Source organism: Bacillus rossius, chromosome 5 (genome assembly GCF_032445375.1).
Source record: "Bacillus rossius redtenbacheri isolate Brsri chromosome 5, Brsri_v3, whole genome shotgun sequence".
Taxonomy (NCBI): domain Eukaryota; kingdom Metazoa; phylum Arthropoda; class Insecta; order Phasmatodea; family Bacillidae; genus Bacillus; species Bacillus rossius.
In genome coordinates, this window is record NC_086333.1 from 20,268,838 (window position 1) to 20,290,393 (window position 21,556).

At 34.2% G+C, this 21,556-nt stretch overlaps 1 protein-coding gene across 1 annotated transcript in view; it reads right to left on the reverse strand.

The window, feature by feature from the left end:
• Positions 1-4,631: 4,631 nt before the first annotated feature.
• Positions 4,632-21,556, reverse strand: part of LOC134532340 (uncharacterized) — a 32,469-nt gene continuing 15,544 nt past the window's right edge. The window contains exon 3 of the mRNA XM_063368765.1: positions 4,632-5,899. Within this exon, the coding sequence (XP_063224835.1) occupies positions 4,668-5,899 (1,232 nt within the window). The 3' untranslated portion in view covers positions 4,632-4,667. The remainder of the gene's footprint in view (positions 5,900-21,556) is intronic.

The window sequence follows — 21,556 nt, forward strand, 5'->3', positions numbered from 1 at the left end:
GTTTCTTTGCTATATATATATTTTTTGAATGAGTGACTTTTGAAACATGTAACATTCTTACACTAATACATACTTCTTAGAAGAATAAGGTATTATCGATAACTCTAAAACAACATTTTATAGAAGGCTTTTTTCTTGGGGACTTTACGACTCAGATTGTAGGCCTACGACTTCAATTATACTTACAAAAAACCTGTATTTCATTCACCTTATCAACATTTGCGGTAATCAGACAATGATAATCTTCTTTAACGTGATCGGTAACTTAATGTTTATGGCTATCTTCTCCTTATTTGGGTTTTCATTTTGAGTTCACTAAATATGTCACACATTATATCTTATACATCCTATTGTAAATTAAAGATAATAAAAGGGTATTAAAGCATTATAATGGTCGAATTAAAAGGAAAGGACTTGCCTTCACCCGTATATTTTAACCTAAAGAAGTTAAGAACAATGAACTGCAGACAAACCTGTTAGAAAATATCTGGATAATATGGGTTAAAACTTTCCAGGTGTGAGTAACCAACATCATTATTTTTCAAGGTGACAATTTATGGGCCATGGTAATGACCATCAATAGCATATGAAATACCTTATGTTCTCTTAACTTTCAGGTCACTTACACATGGTACTTTTCCAGGTATCTGCCTCCTCAATGTTACCCCTAAATTTTGAACTCCATTTGGAATTTCAATTTTAACTTCTTTCTTCTGCTTTAGTCACTAATTGTCCTACAGGAAATGTTATATTGAAGCTGCTGTAAATAATGATTTTGCTAAAGAAATCTCACAAAAGATTCTTTATGCACTGGAGAAGACTTCACCCACACTTATGACAATTTCGATGACTGTTGTCCTCCTATAAATGTTTGTCTAAGTTATAGGGTCCCTGCGATTAATAGCACTTCCAAGGGATTTAAGACAACAGCAGCAGTCGTCTCTCTTTTCTTTACCTATGGTTTGAGGGTTGAAGAAGAGAATATGGCTTGAGTCTTTCTATTCAGAACGTAATTTAGAGCGGTTATGGCATCATTAGATGCCTGAGTAAATTTCTACATAAATCAACATGATCCTCTAGGCTTGAATGCGCAAGATGTTTAAAAAAGGAATTAAAAAAATAGTGGTGCCCTAATATTGAATTAATTGTAGAAATTAAGGCTTTGCTTTGATTGCGATTTACAATCAAATGCAATTTGATTGCTTTGATTGCGATTGATAATATATTTTTGGTTTATATTCAATTTCTACTAAAAAAAGGTTTTTTAAAACCTATATTTATTTATGGCTGAGGATTTTTTTTTTTGCAATTTATATTGCTTGATTTTGGCCTGTGGTCCAACAATTTCGTCACAATAATAATTATGAATTTTTGTTTTTATTCTATAGTATTGAACTGTCATTGTCTGTTTCATGTTATATATATATGTGTGTTTATATATATTTTTGTTTTTAAATATATATTTTTTTGAATTCGTTAAGATAGGTGGATGATTACAGTAGCTGGACATTCCCGAGGTATGTGCCACTACCGTTTATGTGCGTTGGGCCTCAGCTATAGCGTCAAGTGCAGTCAACAGCAGTATTCCATGATTGTTGGTCGCAGTCGAGTTTCTGCGATTGAAGTGAGCTTGGTATCGCTATTTTGTCAGCATTCACTGCAAAATTGATGGAATACAGGAAGATATATAAATAGGCCTATATATAATACGAGTGGTTGTCCAATTTCCAAAATAACTTATATAACACGTTGCCACGATAACTTAAGGCCCAGTCGAATTTCCGGATGTACAAAATTTAAAGTAGTTATATTTGTTGTATATACAATAAAAATGATTGTTTAAGATTAAAAAAATAATCCTTGCTACCAAAAATATTTGTTTGAATCAAAAATAGTATTTACTTGGCGATATACCAAGTAATATATTGTTAAATCAAACATATCTTTCAGTGTGATGTGTCCAGGATTTAGCAGTAGTGAAACTTTCATTTAAATAATAAAATTTTTTATATCTTGAGTTCCAGTGGGTCATATCAATAAAATATTACTTGGCAAGTCCAAGAGGCTAATCCGCTTTATTTTGTGTGGTGTTTGTAATAACATATAAAAACGAGTAATTGATCCTTACTGAATAATTTCTATAAAAACCTTTTGTATTTTTTGATACGCTTAAACAATCATACACATGTAATTGGCAAAATAACAAAAGCAGTTTATATAATCTTTTGTAAATGAAAAACAACTAAAAATGAATGACCTGTGCTAGTGTGTAGACTGTCCTAATATTGGAGTGTCATGTCCTTAACAAAATGCGTCTCAAAGTTTAATTAACACGCCTAACTGCATATGTTCTCCCATTTCGGTGCATGATTATAGAATAAACGGACTCTCACGGGCCATTATGGGGAGTTTATAAGCAATTTCATCGTATTTTTAGGCGGTTGGATACTAAACTATGCCAAGAGACTAAATTAACCAATCCTAGCACCGCTTTGAAGGGACAGCAAGTTCTAAATAGCTGTTTTTCGCTAGAAAAAGATAAATGGTTCTTATTTTGGCTGAGGTATTCAGACAAACTTTCGGCTATGAGGCGTGTCACGTGGGAGACGAGTTGTGTGCTTCTAGGGAGCGCGTGTGGTGAGGCGAGTTCTGTTAGCGGTCTGACCATCAGACTTCTAGGACTAGTGTTGGCAAGTTCTATTCTTAGGAAGGTGTTTAGGCAGTACCAAGTGGTATCTGCTTGTATCTGCCTCTTGTCTTGAATTTTCATGGTATTCCCAAATCAGTGCGAATACTGGCTTAGATAATTAAATGTTTAAAATTTTTTTGTTTAATCGTTTTGTTGAAATAGTATTTTTAAATCAAAAGGAACGGCAATATATTTTTGTAAGTATCATTTCGTTAATAAATGACTTGGAAAATTAAATTTGTAGTGTGGCAAGTATTGTATTTTGTATAGAAAATGTAAATTTATTTGCTAATAATAATGTGTTGGGTAGATGGTAGTTAATTATAGGCACACATGAAGAAAAAAAAAAATATGCTTCCTTTCTGAGAAAAAATCAAGTATTGGGATTTAAAACTTTAAATGTGAGGTAGTTGTGGAAAAAATAAATATTATGATTCAGTATATGGTATGTGTTTGTCCTAAACTGCAGTACCAATAACAATTTTCATCTGTATCTTTCTGTGGTTCATTTTCTTTTCTAGACAAGTATTCACACGCAAAACCATTTCAACACACGCATGCACACACATGCACGTAATATTCTTTCTAAACAATAGATATAATGAGTAGGAGAGGTGCTGACTACGGAGAGAAGTTAACTCGCTCTTCACTCCTGAGCAAAAAAAAAACATCTCGTCGAAGCCTCACCTGCTGCTTAACGAGCCATTTCTTTGATTTTGACATTACTTTCTGTTATAAATAATTTGTTGTCTCCGCTGTTCAGTCCATATTTTTTTTTTTAAGTTCGGCTTTGTTATCTTTATTACCTTTTCTTCAATCATTCACATTTGTTTTTTTTTTTTTTTTTCTTGGTCCAATCTGACCCGATTACATGGATGATATATTGCTTTTATGGCTAAGAATTATGTTTTTATTATTTTTTCTTCCCTTCTTACCGATTAAACCATACCTGTCATACCTACCACTTAAGTCTTCCCTAATTCTTTCCATTCTTAAATTTACCACTGCCAAACAACTAAATTTTTTTTCCCGAGATTCCTGCGTTCTTTTTCAATTGCACCACCACATCCACAACTCACAGCCAACACAATATTGGGTCACCTAAGAACTGAATGGGAGAGGAAGTGAGACAGAGAAAGAGGTCTTCAATTTACCATGTAGAGAGAGGGAGTCAAGGAGCGAGTGAACTTGGTCCAAGGAACCCTAAATGAACGAGGGTGAGGACGAGATGCTAAGAAACGTCTTGATAATGAAGTATGAGGAGCAGAGTCAGGTGTATCTTGCGTGTGTTTTGCACAAAGAACCATCTAGGTGTTCCATGCTCCACTAACTCTCAGTCTTAAGCTGCCAACTGTAATGCACAGTGAAACTTCGGTACACACTACAATTGCGACGTGACTTTACCTAGAAAGTCGAGATATTTCTACACACACGTGATTTGACTATTCATAAAAATTTGTTAGAAATTAATTAAATCATGTAATATTATTTGCAGTATATTTTAAAAGACTTCTCTTGAACATATAAACTGTTTATAAACATCTGTATATCATCACTTAGCTTTAGGGTCCAAATACTTTCTTTAAAAAGCATTTGTTTATGTTACTAGCCAGAACATTGCAGATTAAAAGTTATATATATTTATATTTAAATAATTTTGAAGATATTTGATTATTGAAAATTACTAAATAATTTGTTTGTAGGCAAAACATTCAAAATATATTAATTGATAATATTGAAAAAATTTTAAAATCCATATAAATAAAAAAAAATGATTTTTTGAAATACATCTATTCACTACAAATTCGTTTAAAACTTACGTGTATTCATTTTTATGCCATTATTACAAAATAAACAAGATTTTATTATTTATTTATAAACAATTATTAATAATATTTTACACATTATTAAGTTTTATATTATTCAATAAAATATTTCTGCATACGTGTTAAGATGCCTGTAACATTTTTTATTTTATTTAATGTATCCATCCTTTCTGTACAAAAATATCTATTACATTCGAAACTCTTTTTGTGTAGTTTTCATTGAATTCAAGTGCATCAAAATTCGGACCCTTAGTAAATTGTTTAGCTTCTTCTTTAGTGAGTGTGATTGGTCGCAACATAAACAAGATGAAATCAAGTGTCTCAGGTGCATATTCATTAATTTCCGCTACAAATCTGTTAAACGAGAATTCTTTCGTATCGCAACCTAAAATTTCAAGCCATTTCAGAAAGCAATCATGATAAAATTTTAACAGATGGTCAAGTTTTTCTTCTACAATACCTGTTTGCGTACTAGTAAACAAAAACAGAATTATATCAGGCACAGGAGATCCATAGCGACAAGTCTGGAAGTCAACTAATTTGAAGTCAGTCGGTTCCTTTCCGTCTTCGCCATATTTAAACATCATGTTATTTGTCCAGAAATCATTGTGCAAGATAGTTGCAAAGGGCTCTTTGGGTACTGGGAAATAATCGCTGTATCTTTCCTCCATGCTTTTTTTGAACAACTGCTCCAGAGAATCTATGTGCTTTTCACAAATTGGTATTTTTCGTAACTTGCGGAGGAACGTGCGCTTGCTCTGTTCCTCGTCCTCTCTCGTCCGCGCAATGACCTTGAAAGGCTTCAACGCTCTGAGAACCTTGGTCTGGAAGACGGAGGGCTTCTTGACCCGGATGGCCACCGCCGTGGCGTGGAAGCGGGCCAGGTGCTGCAGCGCGCACTCTGCGTGGCGCAGGTCCAGACCTGCCACGCGGTCCCCGGTGCGGTAGCCCTGCACGGCCAGGTTCTCCAGCAGCAGCACGGAGTCCTGGTCCGCCAGCTGGTCCTCGGCCTGGTGGTCCTCCAGGGACAGCCGCGCGCCAGGACACCCGCACAGGACACGCAGCCTCTGTGCCGCGGGCACCGACGCCTCCGCCTGGATCCTCTCCAGCTCCGGGCCCACCGACAGGTACATGTCTATCTCCTTGCGCATGGACAGTGGCGACTGGAACATTTTCCGCGCGAACTCGTTTTTCGGGAACATTTTTGCCACTAGTGCTTCGTGTTCTCCTGTCTCTAGAACCACGTCCACTGCAAGCATGACACTCCCATAATTTTCTCCAGCTGCGGTGAGATTTCTTCTAGAAGCTTGAGAAACTGGTTTTCCAAGAAGTTTCCCAAGATCTTCGGTGGTAAGTATTGGTTCATTAGCTGCATCTGCATCTCCTTAAACATAAAAAAAATTTAACAAAAAAATTAATTAACGAAGTGAATGTAGCTTTACGCATCTTTATTTAATTAAAGAGACTAATGGACCATTTCTTATTTAAAAAAATTATTTTTTTATTATTTAGAAAGCAAAGAACAGCTTTCTTTCAGCATAATTATGTTTTTTTCTCAAATGTTCTCTAATTGAAGGCACAAGGGAAAATAGTTAAGAATTTATATCTTGTAATAATTTAAAAAAAAAGTAATTCATTTGCTTTATAAATATTTGTTTTAAGACTTTGTGAGTGTTTTTATAAGATTGTCTTATGACAGAGAATACATTTATTAAATGTTTACAACATATCACAATGTTAAAAGGATTTTGTGTTAAGATGTAAACTATTTGAACAAAACTAAACTGTTCAACTTATAAAATTTTCTCTGAGATTTACAAATATTTAATTAAGGTAGTAACCTATATACAGTCTGTAATGATATGAATAGTTAAAATATGTTTTTAAATACACACATAAACTTCTTTGGAGAATATTTCATTAATTAACAATATTATACAGATTTTAAGTATCTAACATTAATATTAATAGTAATTTTTATTTCAATTTTGAAGTCAAAATATATATAATTTATTGCAGAAAAATATTTTATTTTTTTAAGGTTATAAACAATTCAAAGTAATAAATAATAACATTCTTTATAAAAGGTTAATTGCAGCATTTTCTTAGAACAATTGCTCAGAATGTAACATAAAAATCTTTATAAATTTTTGAAAAACTGCACACTATACAATATACACTAAAGTCAGCTATCAGGAATTTTAAAAACAGTAAATCAAAAGAGTTGTTTCAGTATTAAACGTTTACTTCTAACGAAAGGTACTTTCGATATTTCTGAATAGGGTTATGAAGTTATATAAATTAATTTTTTTAATGCTTTTATTATATATCTGGATATAACTTTCCTTACTAGTAAATATTTACAGTTATTCAAGCATATATATATATATATATATATAAATTTATATCTATACATATATATAAGCGAAATACCACTCACTGACTCACTCATCACGATTGACTTGAAATTTAGCATAGTTACTCATTTTGAGATGTAGACGCTCATTACGAACGGAATCTGCGGAAATCCGATCCCAAGGGGAGTTTTGGGGGACGTTAAATATCATAATTCCAGTTTTTTGGTAGAAAATCATCATGGCAACGGTTGTAGCATTGTTGGTGCTTCATTCGTCTCCATGGCAACGGGCTCGGCAGTGGCGTACTCACAAGCGGCGCTTTTATATTTTCAATTTACTCCCGTTGTTTTGGTGAGTTTTAATGACACTTTTTTCAATTGATATTGATATTTATTTGTTTGGATTAAAATAATGAACGTAGAATATATTTTAATAGGTAGGCAATATATCCCTTTCCGAATTGTCGAGATTATAGGTGACGGAGCGTGTTTATTTTCTACTCTGTCCCTACTGATGTACGGCAACGTATCAAAGGCTGACGAAATTAGAAACGAAATTGTTAAGCATGTATGAAATAATTGGACATGGTTTCAATGCGCCACCCAAATGCCATCTGGCGCCCCTTATGATACTGAAAGTATTTACTGTACAGAAATGTCTAAGCATAACACGTATGGGTCCATTTGCGAAATTATGGCAGCTGCAGAATTATTTCCTTATCAATTTCAAGTGTATTAAGGTGGCAGCCTCGTGGCTTCCATTGGAGAAGTGACACAGGGTATAAAAAGACTAAGATTACCGGGAAATTTTAAAAACGGTAATTTCGATGCTTTGTTTGATGTTGGAGAAACAATGTATGGTGGTAATGTTCATGTAAGTAGTGATAATAATGTGCAAAAAATTAAAGAAAATGTGTCATAAATATTGTCTCAGAATAACTAAGATGTGTTAGTGGAAGTTTTACAGCCTCAATTAATATCTAATATTAATTTATCAGGTTCAAGTGAATCTATAAGTGATAATGTAATACCTTTTCAACCAAATAGAGGGAAAAAAGAAGGAAAGATTTACAAATTCAATTAGGAATAAACAATTGAAACAAGCTGCTTCAAAATATTCTCAAAGTCATCCTGAAGTTAATAGAGAAGCTGCTGCGAAATAAACTAAAAGTCATCCTGCAGTAAAAAGAGTAGCGGCTTCAAAATATACTTAAAGTCATCCTGAAGTAAATAGAGAAGCTGTAAAAAATACGTATCTCAAAACACACATGTTAATCAGTCAGCTGTAGTTAAATACAACCAAAAATGGTCACAAATTAAACTAGCACCTTGGCAATCTAAGACTTTGTCTGGCTTTCAATATAAAACGAATATCGATAGTGGGAATGATAAAAGTGTAAACATAGGAAAACGATTACCCTGTATTTATTGTCGTGCTTTAAAATGTATGTATGAACCTCAAGGCATGTGCTGCAGTGGTGGTTAAGTCCAGCTTCCTACAATTGAGCCCTACCATGAACCCTTGTACAGTCTCCTTATCCATCAAGACCAGCTTTCAGAACATTTCCTTTACATGATTCGAAAGTGTAATGGATGTTTTCAGATGACATCATTCGGAGCAAAAGAAGTGAAGGAAGGAAATTTTATGCCAACATTTAAAATTCAGGGGCAAGTCTACCACAGAATAAGTAGCCTTATGGCTGAACCTCATCAACAGACTTCGTTTCTTCAGTTGTACTTTCTTGGGGATGATAAACGTGAAAATGAAATCCGTTGTGGAATTTCTCCCGGTGTTAAACCAGAATTAGATAGCCAAATACAGAAGTCTCTTCATAAACATAATAAATATATTTTGGATTTCAAGTCCGCTATCGATTCTGTTCCTGAAAACCAAAAAGAGTTCAAGGTTGTTATTAATGCAGATAGAAAACCGCAAGGTCAACACAAGGGTCGTTTCAATGTTCCTCAAACTAATGAAGTAGTATTTGTTATTGTCGGTCAGGCTTTCGAAAAAAGAGGTATAATTCTTTACAGCATAGACAAAAATTAATACGGATTAGTGAAACACATCGTGCATACGATGCTCTCCAGTACCCTTTGATGTTTTTCCGTGGAGAAGATGGTTATCACATAAACATACTTAAACGTGACGCAAAGACTAGGGCTCCTCTCAAGAAGACTGTCTCTGCTTCTGAGTTCTACAATTATAGGTTAATGGAGCGTGTTAGTGAAATATGCCATTTAGTACTCTTTTGTAATCTCTTTGATCAGTTTTTAGTTGTTATGTATACTAAGATCGAAACTGGAAGGCTAAATTGGATTCGTAATAATGAAAAAAACTTAGGAGTGAGGAATATATCCACCTAAGAGGCGCTATGGCAAAAAGAGATGGACAGTTTTCAGAACTTGGTAGAATAGTTGTATTGTCGTCTTCGTTCACTGGTGGACCCCGCTACATGCATGAACGAACTGAAGACGCTATGACGTACGTACGTCATTTCGGACATCCAGATTTATTCATTACATTCACTTGCAATCCCAAATGGTCATAAATTGAAGATATTTTGAGACAAGGACAAAAATCTAATGATCAACACGATATCATTGCGAAGGTATTTTGTTTGAAAGTTAAGCAAATGATGAATCTTCTAATAAAAGGATGTATCTTTGGCAATGTAAGGTGTAACATGTATACTGTTGAATGGCAGAAGCGTGGACTTCCACATGTTCATATTCTTCTCTGGTTGGAAGAAAAAATAAGACCTGACTCTATTGACGAAGTTATAAGGGCTGAATTACCTGACCCCGATCATGAAATTATTAAATCAACGATGATTCATTGCCCATGTGGAGTCGTCAACTTCAATTCACCTTGCATGGTGGCTGGTGTTTGCACGAAACGATACACAAGGCCTTACTTAAAAGAAACTTAAACAGGTGAAGATGGATATGCTTAGTATCGAAGGTGGTCTCCGGAAGACGGTGGAATAACAATAAAAATTAATGGAAATGATATTGATAATCGATGGGTGGTACCATTTAATCCTGTTTTGTCACGTACTTTCAAAGCTCATATCAATGTTGAGTATTGTAATTCAGTTAAATCTATCAAATACATCTGAAAGTACGTAAATAGGGGTTCTGATCAGACAGTGTTTACCATTGAAAATTTAGATGAGGTTTCTAGGTATGAAGCAGGACGATACATAAGCAGTTCTGAAGCAGTCTGGCGTATGTTTGGTTTCCACATTCATAAGATATATCCTCCTGTTGTTCATCTTGCTGATTGATGGATTTTCTATATTTTTAAAAATTATTATAAGTACTCATACGTGTGATAATAAAATGTTCTTAAATGTAATAATTGAATGAAATAAATGAATGTGATAAAAATAAAACTTTCGTTGATATTTATAAAAATTGCCATACATAAAAAATAAATATAATCATAATGTAATTTACTAAAAAAAAATATAACTCTATCGGTTTAAAATTATTTTTTTTAAATAAAAAGTTTTCATAATATATTTTTATTTGCATGTTAGTAATTTTTTACATGGTTTAGGCCTACTGGGGACTCGCCATGTAAAATAATGGGAACGCATCTCACTACACAGTACCTCATGGGTGATGCGGAAATCTGTGTAATGACAGATTTACAAACTGACCCATTGATTGAAATGATTATAAATAATAAATTACTTTTATCATATATTTAATACTCACTAACACCGGTAATTACAATCACTTACTTTTCTGTAATTCAAAATTTATATTCATTATCTTTTTGAAATTAATCATTTTGTTTATATTTTTCGTCTACGCGTGTAGGTTAAACAATAAAATTTTATTGCATGCCCAGCGAGGCGGGCGGGTATCAGCAATTATATATATATATAGAGGAAAGTGCCCAAAACCGGACTACCCCCCCTAAAGAGGACCCCCGGTCTCCTGGCTCTGCATTCTCCTGAACTCTAGCGGTACCGAGTGCAAACAGTAGTCCAGGCTTCTGCCACGCGGTAGCGGAGCGTACACCTCGCTCGCTTCACTTGTAGCGTGTCCACCCGCCATTGTGTGTTGTGGCAGTGTAAAAAGTTTTTGCAGTGTGCTACATAATTAATCATTTCTCCAAGATATTGGCAGGTAAGCCTTTGGACCTTTATATATTTTTTAATGGTAAGGTGTACTGTAAATGTTTGTATCGAACCCGTTTCATTTAGATGCTTGATTAAAAATTTATTGGGTTAGCAAATTGTTAGCTACAGTCGCGCAAACCGGACCCCCTTCAGTTGCCTAAACCGGACCCCTTGTTCCCTTAACCGGACCCCTTACATATTCATGTCTTATATCGGCTTCTATTTGTTTATACTCTTATACTTTTGGAATTCTGTTGCAGATTCCAAAAGGAAAAAGGGGAAAATTGATCAAAGAAAGTGGAGTCCATCTAAAATGACTAAAGCTATTGATGCAGTTCGGAAAAAAAAGATGGGTTGGAAGAAGGCCAGTAAACAGTTTAATGTTCCGAAAACCACACTAATGAGGTTGTCCAACATGAAGTACGGTACTCCTGAGGAAGCAGCAATGACAAAAAGAGGCAGACCTACAGTTTTGGGTGAAGATCTTGAACATGAGCTTGTTCATTATTGTCTTGCTATGGAAGCTTCTTTTTTTGGACTTACTCGTAATGACTTGCGAAGAATTGCTGTACAATTGGCAGAGAGAAATGACATTGAACATCCTTTCAAAGACGGAATTGCTGGGAAAAAGTGGGTAAAACTTTTTCTTAAACGCCACAAAACCAAACAGTCTGAAAGGAAGCCTACTGGAACATCCTACAGCCAGGCTCTCGGGTTCAGCAAAGAAAATACAGAAAATTCTATAATGTTCTGGAAGATATTTATGAGAAAGATAAATTTTCTCCTGACAGAATTTACAATGTTGATGAGAGTGGAATTACAGTGGTACAAAGTAAAGTAGCAAAAGTAATTGGCCTTAAGGGTAAAAAACAGGTTGCTACCTTGACATCAGGAGAATGTGGGGCACTTATAACAATTGTTGCTTGTATAAATGCTAGTGTCTCATTTGTACCACCTTTAGTAATTTTTCCGAGGAAAAATATGAGTGAACAGTTGAAAAAGGGTGCTCCACCAGGAACAATCTTTGCAGCGCACCCTTCAGGGTGGATCCAAACCAACTCCTTCACTCAGTGGTTTCGACACTTCATCGAGTTTGCCCATCTACGAATGAAAAACCTGTGCTGTTGCTCTTGGATGGCCACTTTAGCCACACACAGAATATTGATCTGATCGACTTGGCAAAAGCGAATAATGTTACCATTCTGTCGCTGCCACCTCACTCCTCGCACAAACTACAACCGCTGGATATAAGTTTCATGGGTCCTCTCAAAGCTTATTACAGTGAGGAAATCAGGCAGTGGTTAAGGCACAATGAGCGCGCCATCAGTCCTTTTGATGTAGTGGAATTGTTTGGCAAAGCCTATATTAGATGCCAAACTGCTCAAATAGAAATCAATGGATTTAAAATATCAGGCATATACTCCTTGAACAAGAAGCTGTTCTCTGATGCTGAATACATTGAAGAGGCAAACAAAAAACGAGATTCAAGTTTCTACGAATCTGTGTTGAAGAAACAAACTGCAGAAAATCAGAGCTATCGAGAGATCAGAGAAGAACGTAACACAGAGGAACCATGAGTTATTGTAGAGTTTGAACCAAGTCAACCATCAACGTCTTTGGCAGGTCATGGTATTCCGCGGCCATCAGCTACAACTGAGGATCCTCAGAGTTCCACATCTTCTAAGACAAGCCCATTTGACATCACTCCCATCCCAAAAATTAAAAAGAGGACCTCGAACAGAGGACGAAAGGCCTGCAGTTCTACGGTCATTACATCCACTCCTTACAAAACCCAATTATTAGTGGAAGCTAAAAAATCTAAAGAAGCCAAGGAAGCAGAACAGCAAGAACGAAATCATGGTCAAGGACGCAAAAGGAATCGTGGCCGGGGACGTGGTTCAGGAACAGAGCCATCAAGAAAAGGAAAAGTGCTCGTGACAAGGCATTTGAATTTTGAGAGAAATGTGAAAGAATCAAGCACCAAAGATGAAAACAGCATGTCATCTGGAAGATCCGAATTGGACTTTCTTCCGGGAGTCTCCCCATCAAAAGATGATGATACTTCGTGTACGTTTTGTGACAGGAAATTTACGGAGGATTCTAAAGGGGAACTTTGGGTCATGTGTGTTATGTGCTTACTGTGGGCCCATTAGGATTGTGCAGGGGCTGAACAGGACGTTTATATTTGCGACTTTTGTCGCTAAATCATGTAATTCTGTTTATAACTTCTGTATCTTGGCATTCTGTAGGTTTATTTGAAACTTAATCAGTAACTGTTTATATTATGTATATTTTGAAACAATAGATATTATGTTTTCTTTGATTTAATACCTTATTTGTTATTTTACTCTGTGTTATTTTGGTAGTTTTTACAAGGGGTCCGATTTAGGCAACTATTTTTAAGATCGTCAAAGTGTAAGGGTTTGGTAAATAATTTTTTTAAAGCAATTTTTAATTATATTTTCCAAAATTACAAATGTAAATGCTTAACAACTTAACAAAGTAAATATTTCATGCTTTAAAAACATATTTTTTTACAGTTTACTTTGTGTTTTTATTAAAAAACAAAATGGGGGTCCACTTTTGGGCACTTTCCTCTATATATATATATATATATATATATATATATATATATATATATATATATATTCACACAGCTGTCAGTGTGAACGTTCATTGATATAAAGCACTTTTCAATAATGAGATAAAAGTTAGTATAAAATGTCACTTTTTGTGATATAAGATTTAAAATAATATATTTCCCAAAATAAAATATTAACTTCTAGTGGTATTGTATTTTTGGTATATTCGTAAATTACCAAAGCATAGAATTAAAATGATTTGTTGGAAACATTAAACATCATAAACTTATTAGTAACTAGGTAGTTGTAAAGCGCTTAACGCTTATGTTGAAAAATGATAATATGCAGAAAAATGGCTTAAATAACAATAAGAAGTAAGCATGGAAGTTAAATTTTTCTGTTTGCTTAATTATAGGCCTTTTGATGCAAAAAAGTACTATATTTAACAATGAGACTTGTCAGCGGCAAAAATGTGTTAAAATAAGCTACGACTTCCTACTATATCACTGAACCATGTTGAATTTATCGCTCTAGTCAAAATATGACGCAATGACACCATGAAAGCCATTAACTCTCTCCTAGAAATCAAGCAATCTTCAAAAAGTGTAAAAAAATTCCAAATATTATCTAGCACCACAAACTCGGCAGCATTGCTAGGCGAAACAGGTTAGAAAAAGAACAATGACGCACATAAGTGCTTAAAAATAATTCATACGGTGTTACAGAGTCAGACAGTGAGTCAGTGATCAGTGTGTTTATATTTTTTTTATAAATTTCTGTAACCTTTAACATAGCCATAATTTACTATAATGGTTTAACTTTATCTTATATAAGTATAATTTGTTGTATTTTAATTCAAATAATATGTGTAATAAATAATTTATTGTATAATAGTATAAGTGAACAAGGTAAACATATAGCAATTATATTTGAAAAATACTGTTAGTTAGTAAATTTTCCAATCATTCAAAATTTAACGAACAATTGCCCAGTCATATAATTCGTCATTGTGAGTGCCACTGTCACAGCACTAGAAATACGCTAGAAATTCGCCATTAAGTCTGAAGCGGGAATGAGTATATAAATAGGCACTCCAACTCGAATACACTGAGCAGGGCAGCAAGTAACGTTTCACATTAAAAAAACGAGAGGATGGACTTTCCCCCAACCATATTTCCACGAGGGGTTTAGTTTCAAACAGAATAGCACTACGGGAGCGGGCAGCACTTGGCAGTTCCAGACGAGCAGAGGGTATTTCGAAAAGATATATTTATCCTCCTCTAAGAAGTATTGCAATAAGGGAGAAATTAGGTACTGGAATCAAATTGATATTATGCGAGAAAAAAAAAACAAATTTTAAAGTGAAAAATAAAAATATTATTGTGAACTCAATCAAAAATCCCTAATATGTAGGGTAAAGGCACTCAAGAGTACGCACATAAGTTGTTTTTAATTGTAAATTTAAGGTATTAAGTATTACACAAAAAGTGATTATAATAAATGAAACACTATTACTTAAAGTTTACGAAACACATATTAGACAAGCAGCTATGAAATCCTTTGCAACTGAAAAACAAAAGTTTTGCATAAATTGAAATTGCGAACTCTTGGAGGACTGGTGTCTTAAGAGTGCGCACAGTGTCCTCCAAGAGTACGCATCAGCACCCATCACATTTAAAGTGTCCAGACCCTTCATAGCTTGAGCAATCTTCGTGCCACCACTGTTTACATTTGCCGCACTGTACCCAATCCTCTAAAATTGGTTCTTGATAGCGTTCTTCGCAACCTGGACAAAAAACATTGTCTTCAATTTCTTCTTCAACTGCATGTAGGCCTACCGCTGAAGTTGATGGTACAGCGGGATTGTCGAACTGTACTGCCTTCTTTACTTGTTTTCTTGTTTGAATTTTCTTAGCCATCTTGCTTACCAGAAGAGAGTTTTTAAATGGCGATGAAGACATTATTTCAGACTTCTTACATGCCATTTTTCGTTTCCTTGAAATGACACACTTTGGTAGTGGTGTTATCATTGAGGGGGAACTCGCTGTAGTTCCGCAACGGAATCGTGTTCTGCCAGATCATCAATTTGAGTGTGGGGTTCATCAGTTTCAAGAATTGTTGTATTTTCTGGTGCGTTTGGGTCTTCTTCAGTGACGTCCAGTTGCTCTTGAGGATGGTCTGTCACTTCAGCAGGTGCAAAGTACTCATCAGTGAAGTTATCGGGATTGAAAGGATGTATACCTGTTGATCAAAAAACATTTATTGCCTTTTCCATCGTTGCTATCCTCGTGTAAGCACATGTGAAGATTTTTGTAATGTCATGCTGGGTGATTGCCCTCCCTGGATGAACCACCAACCACTTTTCTGCTTCTTGAGCAAAGGCTTTCTTTAAAGGCCCAAAGAAACCGACGTCTAGTGGCTGCAGTCTGTGGCTAGCATGTGGTGGTAGTGACAGCAGTGTTATGAAGTGTTCTCTGCAGAAATTTACGGCTTCAATACTGCAGTGTGATATGTGGTTATCCAATATCAGTAGCACTGGATCTTTCTCTGTTGGCTTCACGAAATCATAGAAATGTTTCAGCCACTCTACAAGAAGTTCCGTGTTCATGTACCTACCCAGTATCAGAAATCATATGCAATGTTTCTTTTGGTGCATTTGTGTACAGTTAAGGTTTCATCGTCTTCCGGGCAAAGATCATGGCTGGAGGAACAAACGTACCAGTGGAGCTCATGCAGCACACGTTAGTAACTGTTTGACCTCTTTCAGCTGAAGAAACTTTACAAACTACCTTTTTCCCTTTAGGAGAAATTACTTTTGGAATGTGATTGGGTTCAGTGGATACCAGACTCGTCCATATTGAATTTTCGATGAGCCGGAAAATTATTTTTAGCACAAACACTGGCCAAGTTATCAAAAAAATCTCCTGCGCTGAACCCTGTTAAATCCAATGGCTCTCCCTAAACTACATTTCTCCGGAGTACGTAGTGCCAAACCTTGCCTTTTGCAGAAGGCACGAACCCAATTTTCTAGTATACTGTTTGGAGGTCATTTTCGTTAGTGAAATAAATTCTGCAACAAGAAACAGTTGAATTGTAAAAGTAATATTTTGCCATGCAGAAACGGCTTCCAAGAGTACGCAGTCGACAATTCGGCCTCTAAGAGAACGCATTGCTGCGCACTCTTAGAGGCACCCACACAAGTGCAACGTTTGTACAACAGATAGCAGCAGCCTTCACTTTGGCCGCCCGTTACCACGTTATCGTAAACAATAGACTCTAAGCTTAGGATTACCATAATATGATTCGCGGTACCTCGTTGATGTATTACTTACAAAGGCTATTAAACTCTTATTCATATTTACATCAGGAGAAAGCAAATGTTATTCTTACCTCTTACATACGAAATAAACCGATTCTACAAATTTTCTTAGCGCAGTAAAGCACACACACGCAAGCTTCAAGGAGCCACCTATCGACTTCTCTCGCCAGTGCTACCAACTTCTATATATTTATACTGCGCGCTCTTAGGGACTGCGCACTCTTACCTACCTTTACCCTATGTACGGTACTTAGTTTACTTACACACTCTTAACTTAGAGAAATGAAAGGTTTTCTAAGTTTCCTAATACTGGTATGTACTTCATAATTTTTTGAGAATATTAAGTGCTATCACATTTGAGATTTTTAAACGTAAAGTTGTTTTGCACAGTTAAAGACTAAAACTCTCCCAAAAAGCTCTTCCAAGCAGTCTGTTAGACCACGATGTTAAAGGGTAAAAAAATAATTAATTAAATAATCCATCACATTATGACTATACAGAAGAGCTAAATGATTATAATAGTTGATGTTGTGGCAATGATGATGACGAACCGCCTTAGTCATTATCCATTCATTCAACAAGAAATAGGAGAGTTAGAGAAAAAAAAATTGAAGTCGCCGCCAATAAATGGTGAGATTTTAGATGTCCCACATAATGAATAGGATGTTAAAGGTAAAAATGTTTTTGATGTTGAAAATTATGTATGGGAACCGTTGTGATATTTGACGAGTAGGATATAAGCCTATGTAAATAAAAAGGTTTTTAGTTAGAATTTTTATTCCATGGCGAAATATGACTGAATATAGGAACATGGCAATGTAAAAGCAATGTGGACGATAAATTAATATTTAATGTCTGCTTGGTGGAAAGTCTTATAGTTAAACATTAGACAAAATACTTAAATGGAAATATATAAGTTTACATTAAGAATACAACATAAGTGCTGGCATAATATTGGTTTAAGAGAACGACGCTTTACTAATGGGAGTTAGATGGACAATTGCGTTGGACCTCCCCATAAGAGATTTTGAAACAGCATTGTAGAACTCAGGAAAGAAATCGTTTATATTGAAGCCACTGACGAAGGACTGTGATCTTCGCTTTCACATGCTGGTTAATGGACCCTATCACCAAAAGTGTAACTTAAGGCACATTTATCGTGAAACCATCTCTTTCAAGAGATCGATCGTTTTCAGTGTATATGAAACGATTCATAATTAATTTTATTAATCTAAAAATAATATCTCCAATTTAAAACTAAATATATCCAGTTTACAGGAGAAGGAAAAATAAGGTTTAATTAGTTTAGGTGGTTAGGTTTTTGAAATTTTTTTTTGGTACACTTAATGATAATGATTATGGACACGTTCATGAAATAAAAAAAACGAAAAAAATAAGAAAAAAGACTATAGTTGAAAGTATGAAAAAACTTACAAGCACAAATTTTAAAATTTAAAGATTAGTGATAATACTGAATATATAAAGATTATTACCGGTAAATTAACTCAAATAAAAAACTAAATGAACGAAGAAAGCGTTATAGTCCAATGCGACATTATCTAATATATAAAATTCTCGTGTCACAGTTTTCGTTGCCATACTCCTCCGAAACGGCTTGACCGATTTTGATGAAATTTTGTATGCATATTCAGTAGGTCTGAGAATCGGCTACTATCTATTTTTCATACCCCTAAGTGATAAGGGTTGTCCACCCCTAACATTTATTTTTTTAATTTTTTGGACAAAATTTTAATTTTTATTTTTTTATAATGTGGCATTAAAAATTACATACAACCCTATATTTTCACCCTTCTATCAGCAACCCCTAATTTTTAATAGATTTTTATATTTTTCAAACCCGGTCGATAGCTGATCAATTAACACTTGATCAACCTTCCCCGCCTACAGCGAGCTCATTACCTGGATTAACACACCGACCACATATTAATATGAAATTCCATCCCTAAGGGAGTGAAAAAGTGATAATTTCATTTTTCTAACAGAAAAAATCATAGGTCAGAGACATACAAATAGTGAGTGAGTGTCATTTCTCTATGTCTGCCACACGATCATACACATAGTAAGGTCTGGAAAATTAATATTTTTCTCCTTGGTGAGACCAGCCCGCTTAGTGGAGCTCGCAGCGGCTAGCAAAATAAAGGCGCTCATAACAGATTTTTTCTTAACTTCGTCAATAGATAGAGTTAGTTGCCTTGAATTTTAAACGCACCATCGTTTGATGCGTTTGTCATGTCTTTAATTTTCGTTTGTTTGTGCCGTATGCGTTCCTATACCATTCATCCGATTGCGATGAAATTTTGGTGAGCTGTTATGCGCATGCCCGTGAAGTTTTCTGAGACGGTATAACTATTTTGCAATAGTTGTAGCACAAATAGTTTTTAAAAAAATTGTTTATTTATTATTATATAACGGCACTTCGTCTGTTTTTGTTGTATAAGTGCGCATGCATGACACAATTTATTTAAATTTAAAAGAGAGATAGAGATAGAGTATACATATAGAGTGAGATAGAGAGCGACAGAGGGATACGTTGAGATAGAGCGAGGTATAGAGAATGAAATGGGTTAGATATAGAGATATATAGATATATAGAGCTATATAGAAATTTATATATAGAAGAGATAGAGATAGTGGGAGTTATATATGTATATATAGATATAAAGAGATAAATAGATATATATATATGTAGATAGAGATAAATATATATTTAGAGAGATCAATAGATGATTTGTATATGTGTAACTACTTCAAACATATTACAAAACAAAACTGAATGAGGCATTGCAATGCATGCCGAGCATTAGCTAGATAATGGAATCTTTTCAATATTAGTAATCTTTTATTTTTAAGCTTTTTTCTATAGTGCTTTATATAGTCTAGATTACATACAGACCTCAAATTTTTAGATATATACAGGTAAATAACTATACACTGGCAGAACTACGTCTGTCGGGATCTGAAAGTGATATAAATTATTTTGCACTCTTGACATTCAAATTAAGAAGACAATTACTAACTACATCTGATTTCGAAAAAGGTCCCCTTTACCCTGTGTTCAGCCCGGGCAACGCCGGGTACTGCACGGACAATTATACGTGGCATGCTCTCGAGCCATCCAGTTTGTTTGTGTTAGCTAAATATGGGCTAACAAAAAATATTGTTCACGCTATAGCATTAAGATATTGATATTGATTGTTACTGTTACTATCGTAATAAACTAATGATATATATAATTTTAAATAATACATTAAAATAAATTAAAAATATTAATTTTTGGTTTTTTGTTATTTTTATATTCCCTCATCGTTCACAGCGCTCCATGCCTCTTTCACCACATCCTCATATACCACATCCTTAAACACTTACAATAAGTTAGGTTTTTTTTTCTACACTATAAAATCCCTAGAAATAATTTATATGGCACAACAACGTTTGCCGGGTCAGCTAGTTATGTTATAAAAAAGTATTATACAGTCAAATCTTGTTGAAGAACTAGAAAGAACACTTGAACTTTATAAACAGTAAATAATAAATATAATAATAGTCTTAGAAATAATACGAAAGGGTAATTTTGACTCATTTTATTTTATCATAAATGATTAATCAATATATTGAAATGAATACCTCTAAAATTAACATTAGGTATTAATTTAAATTCATGTTCAAAACTTGTTTGGATTTACGAATATTATTATTTGTCAACCGTGCATAATCTTGCAACCGCAACAAGAATTTAATCTATAATTGAATATAATTTGAAATCATTCACTATTTCACAATTTTCCTCACCGAATACTTATTCATATAAAACATGCCAAGCTATCTACACATAAGTCGGAAACGGTGAAACTACCGAATTAAATATCTTATTTTAAAATAATAAAACACGACCGGTGTACCAAGATCATTGATAAAGTTATTAACATTGAAGATTTCTTATAAATTTAATGTTTTGATTCAGTTGTTTATTCGCTATGTGTATGATCTACCACTTACATTATCTGGTTGTATGATCTTTGATGCCAGTCCGAGACAAAACGGAAGAGTCTGTAACCAAGGATTTAGTTGAAGATTTAAATGAACTCTTCACTTACCCAAGCAATTTTTTTCCCCAAATGACGTATTTTCACAATAAAAAATTCTCTCATACGCTACACATTTTATTAACACCATAGTGCAACATTACAAATGAAGTTAATAAGTGATGAAAAGCCAAGGAAGAGTTATATTTTTGTATTTTAGTTATGTTTTATTTTAAAAATATAGTGTATATTGGTTAATGCGATAAAATTATATATATATTAATTTTTTTAAATAGAAATTCAATATTTAATTATTAAACTTGCTTAATATAATAGTTGTGTCAAAAAATATGACCTCAAAAATTAAAAAATAATAATATTTTAGTTACATTTACATAATAATACAAATAAAAACAGAGGAGAGTAATTTACTAAGAGAGACTTTACATGTTTTATAATATCTCTATAAATTAATGTTGAAATATTATAATAGGAAATGTATTTTAATATTTGTATTCCTTTTTTCAGATGAAGGAAAATTATGTAATTGAATAAATTAAAATGTTTAACGAAGCTGACTAATGTATGTCTCATTTTTAAAACAC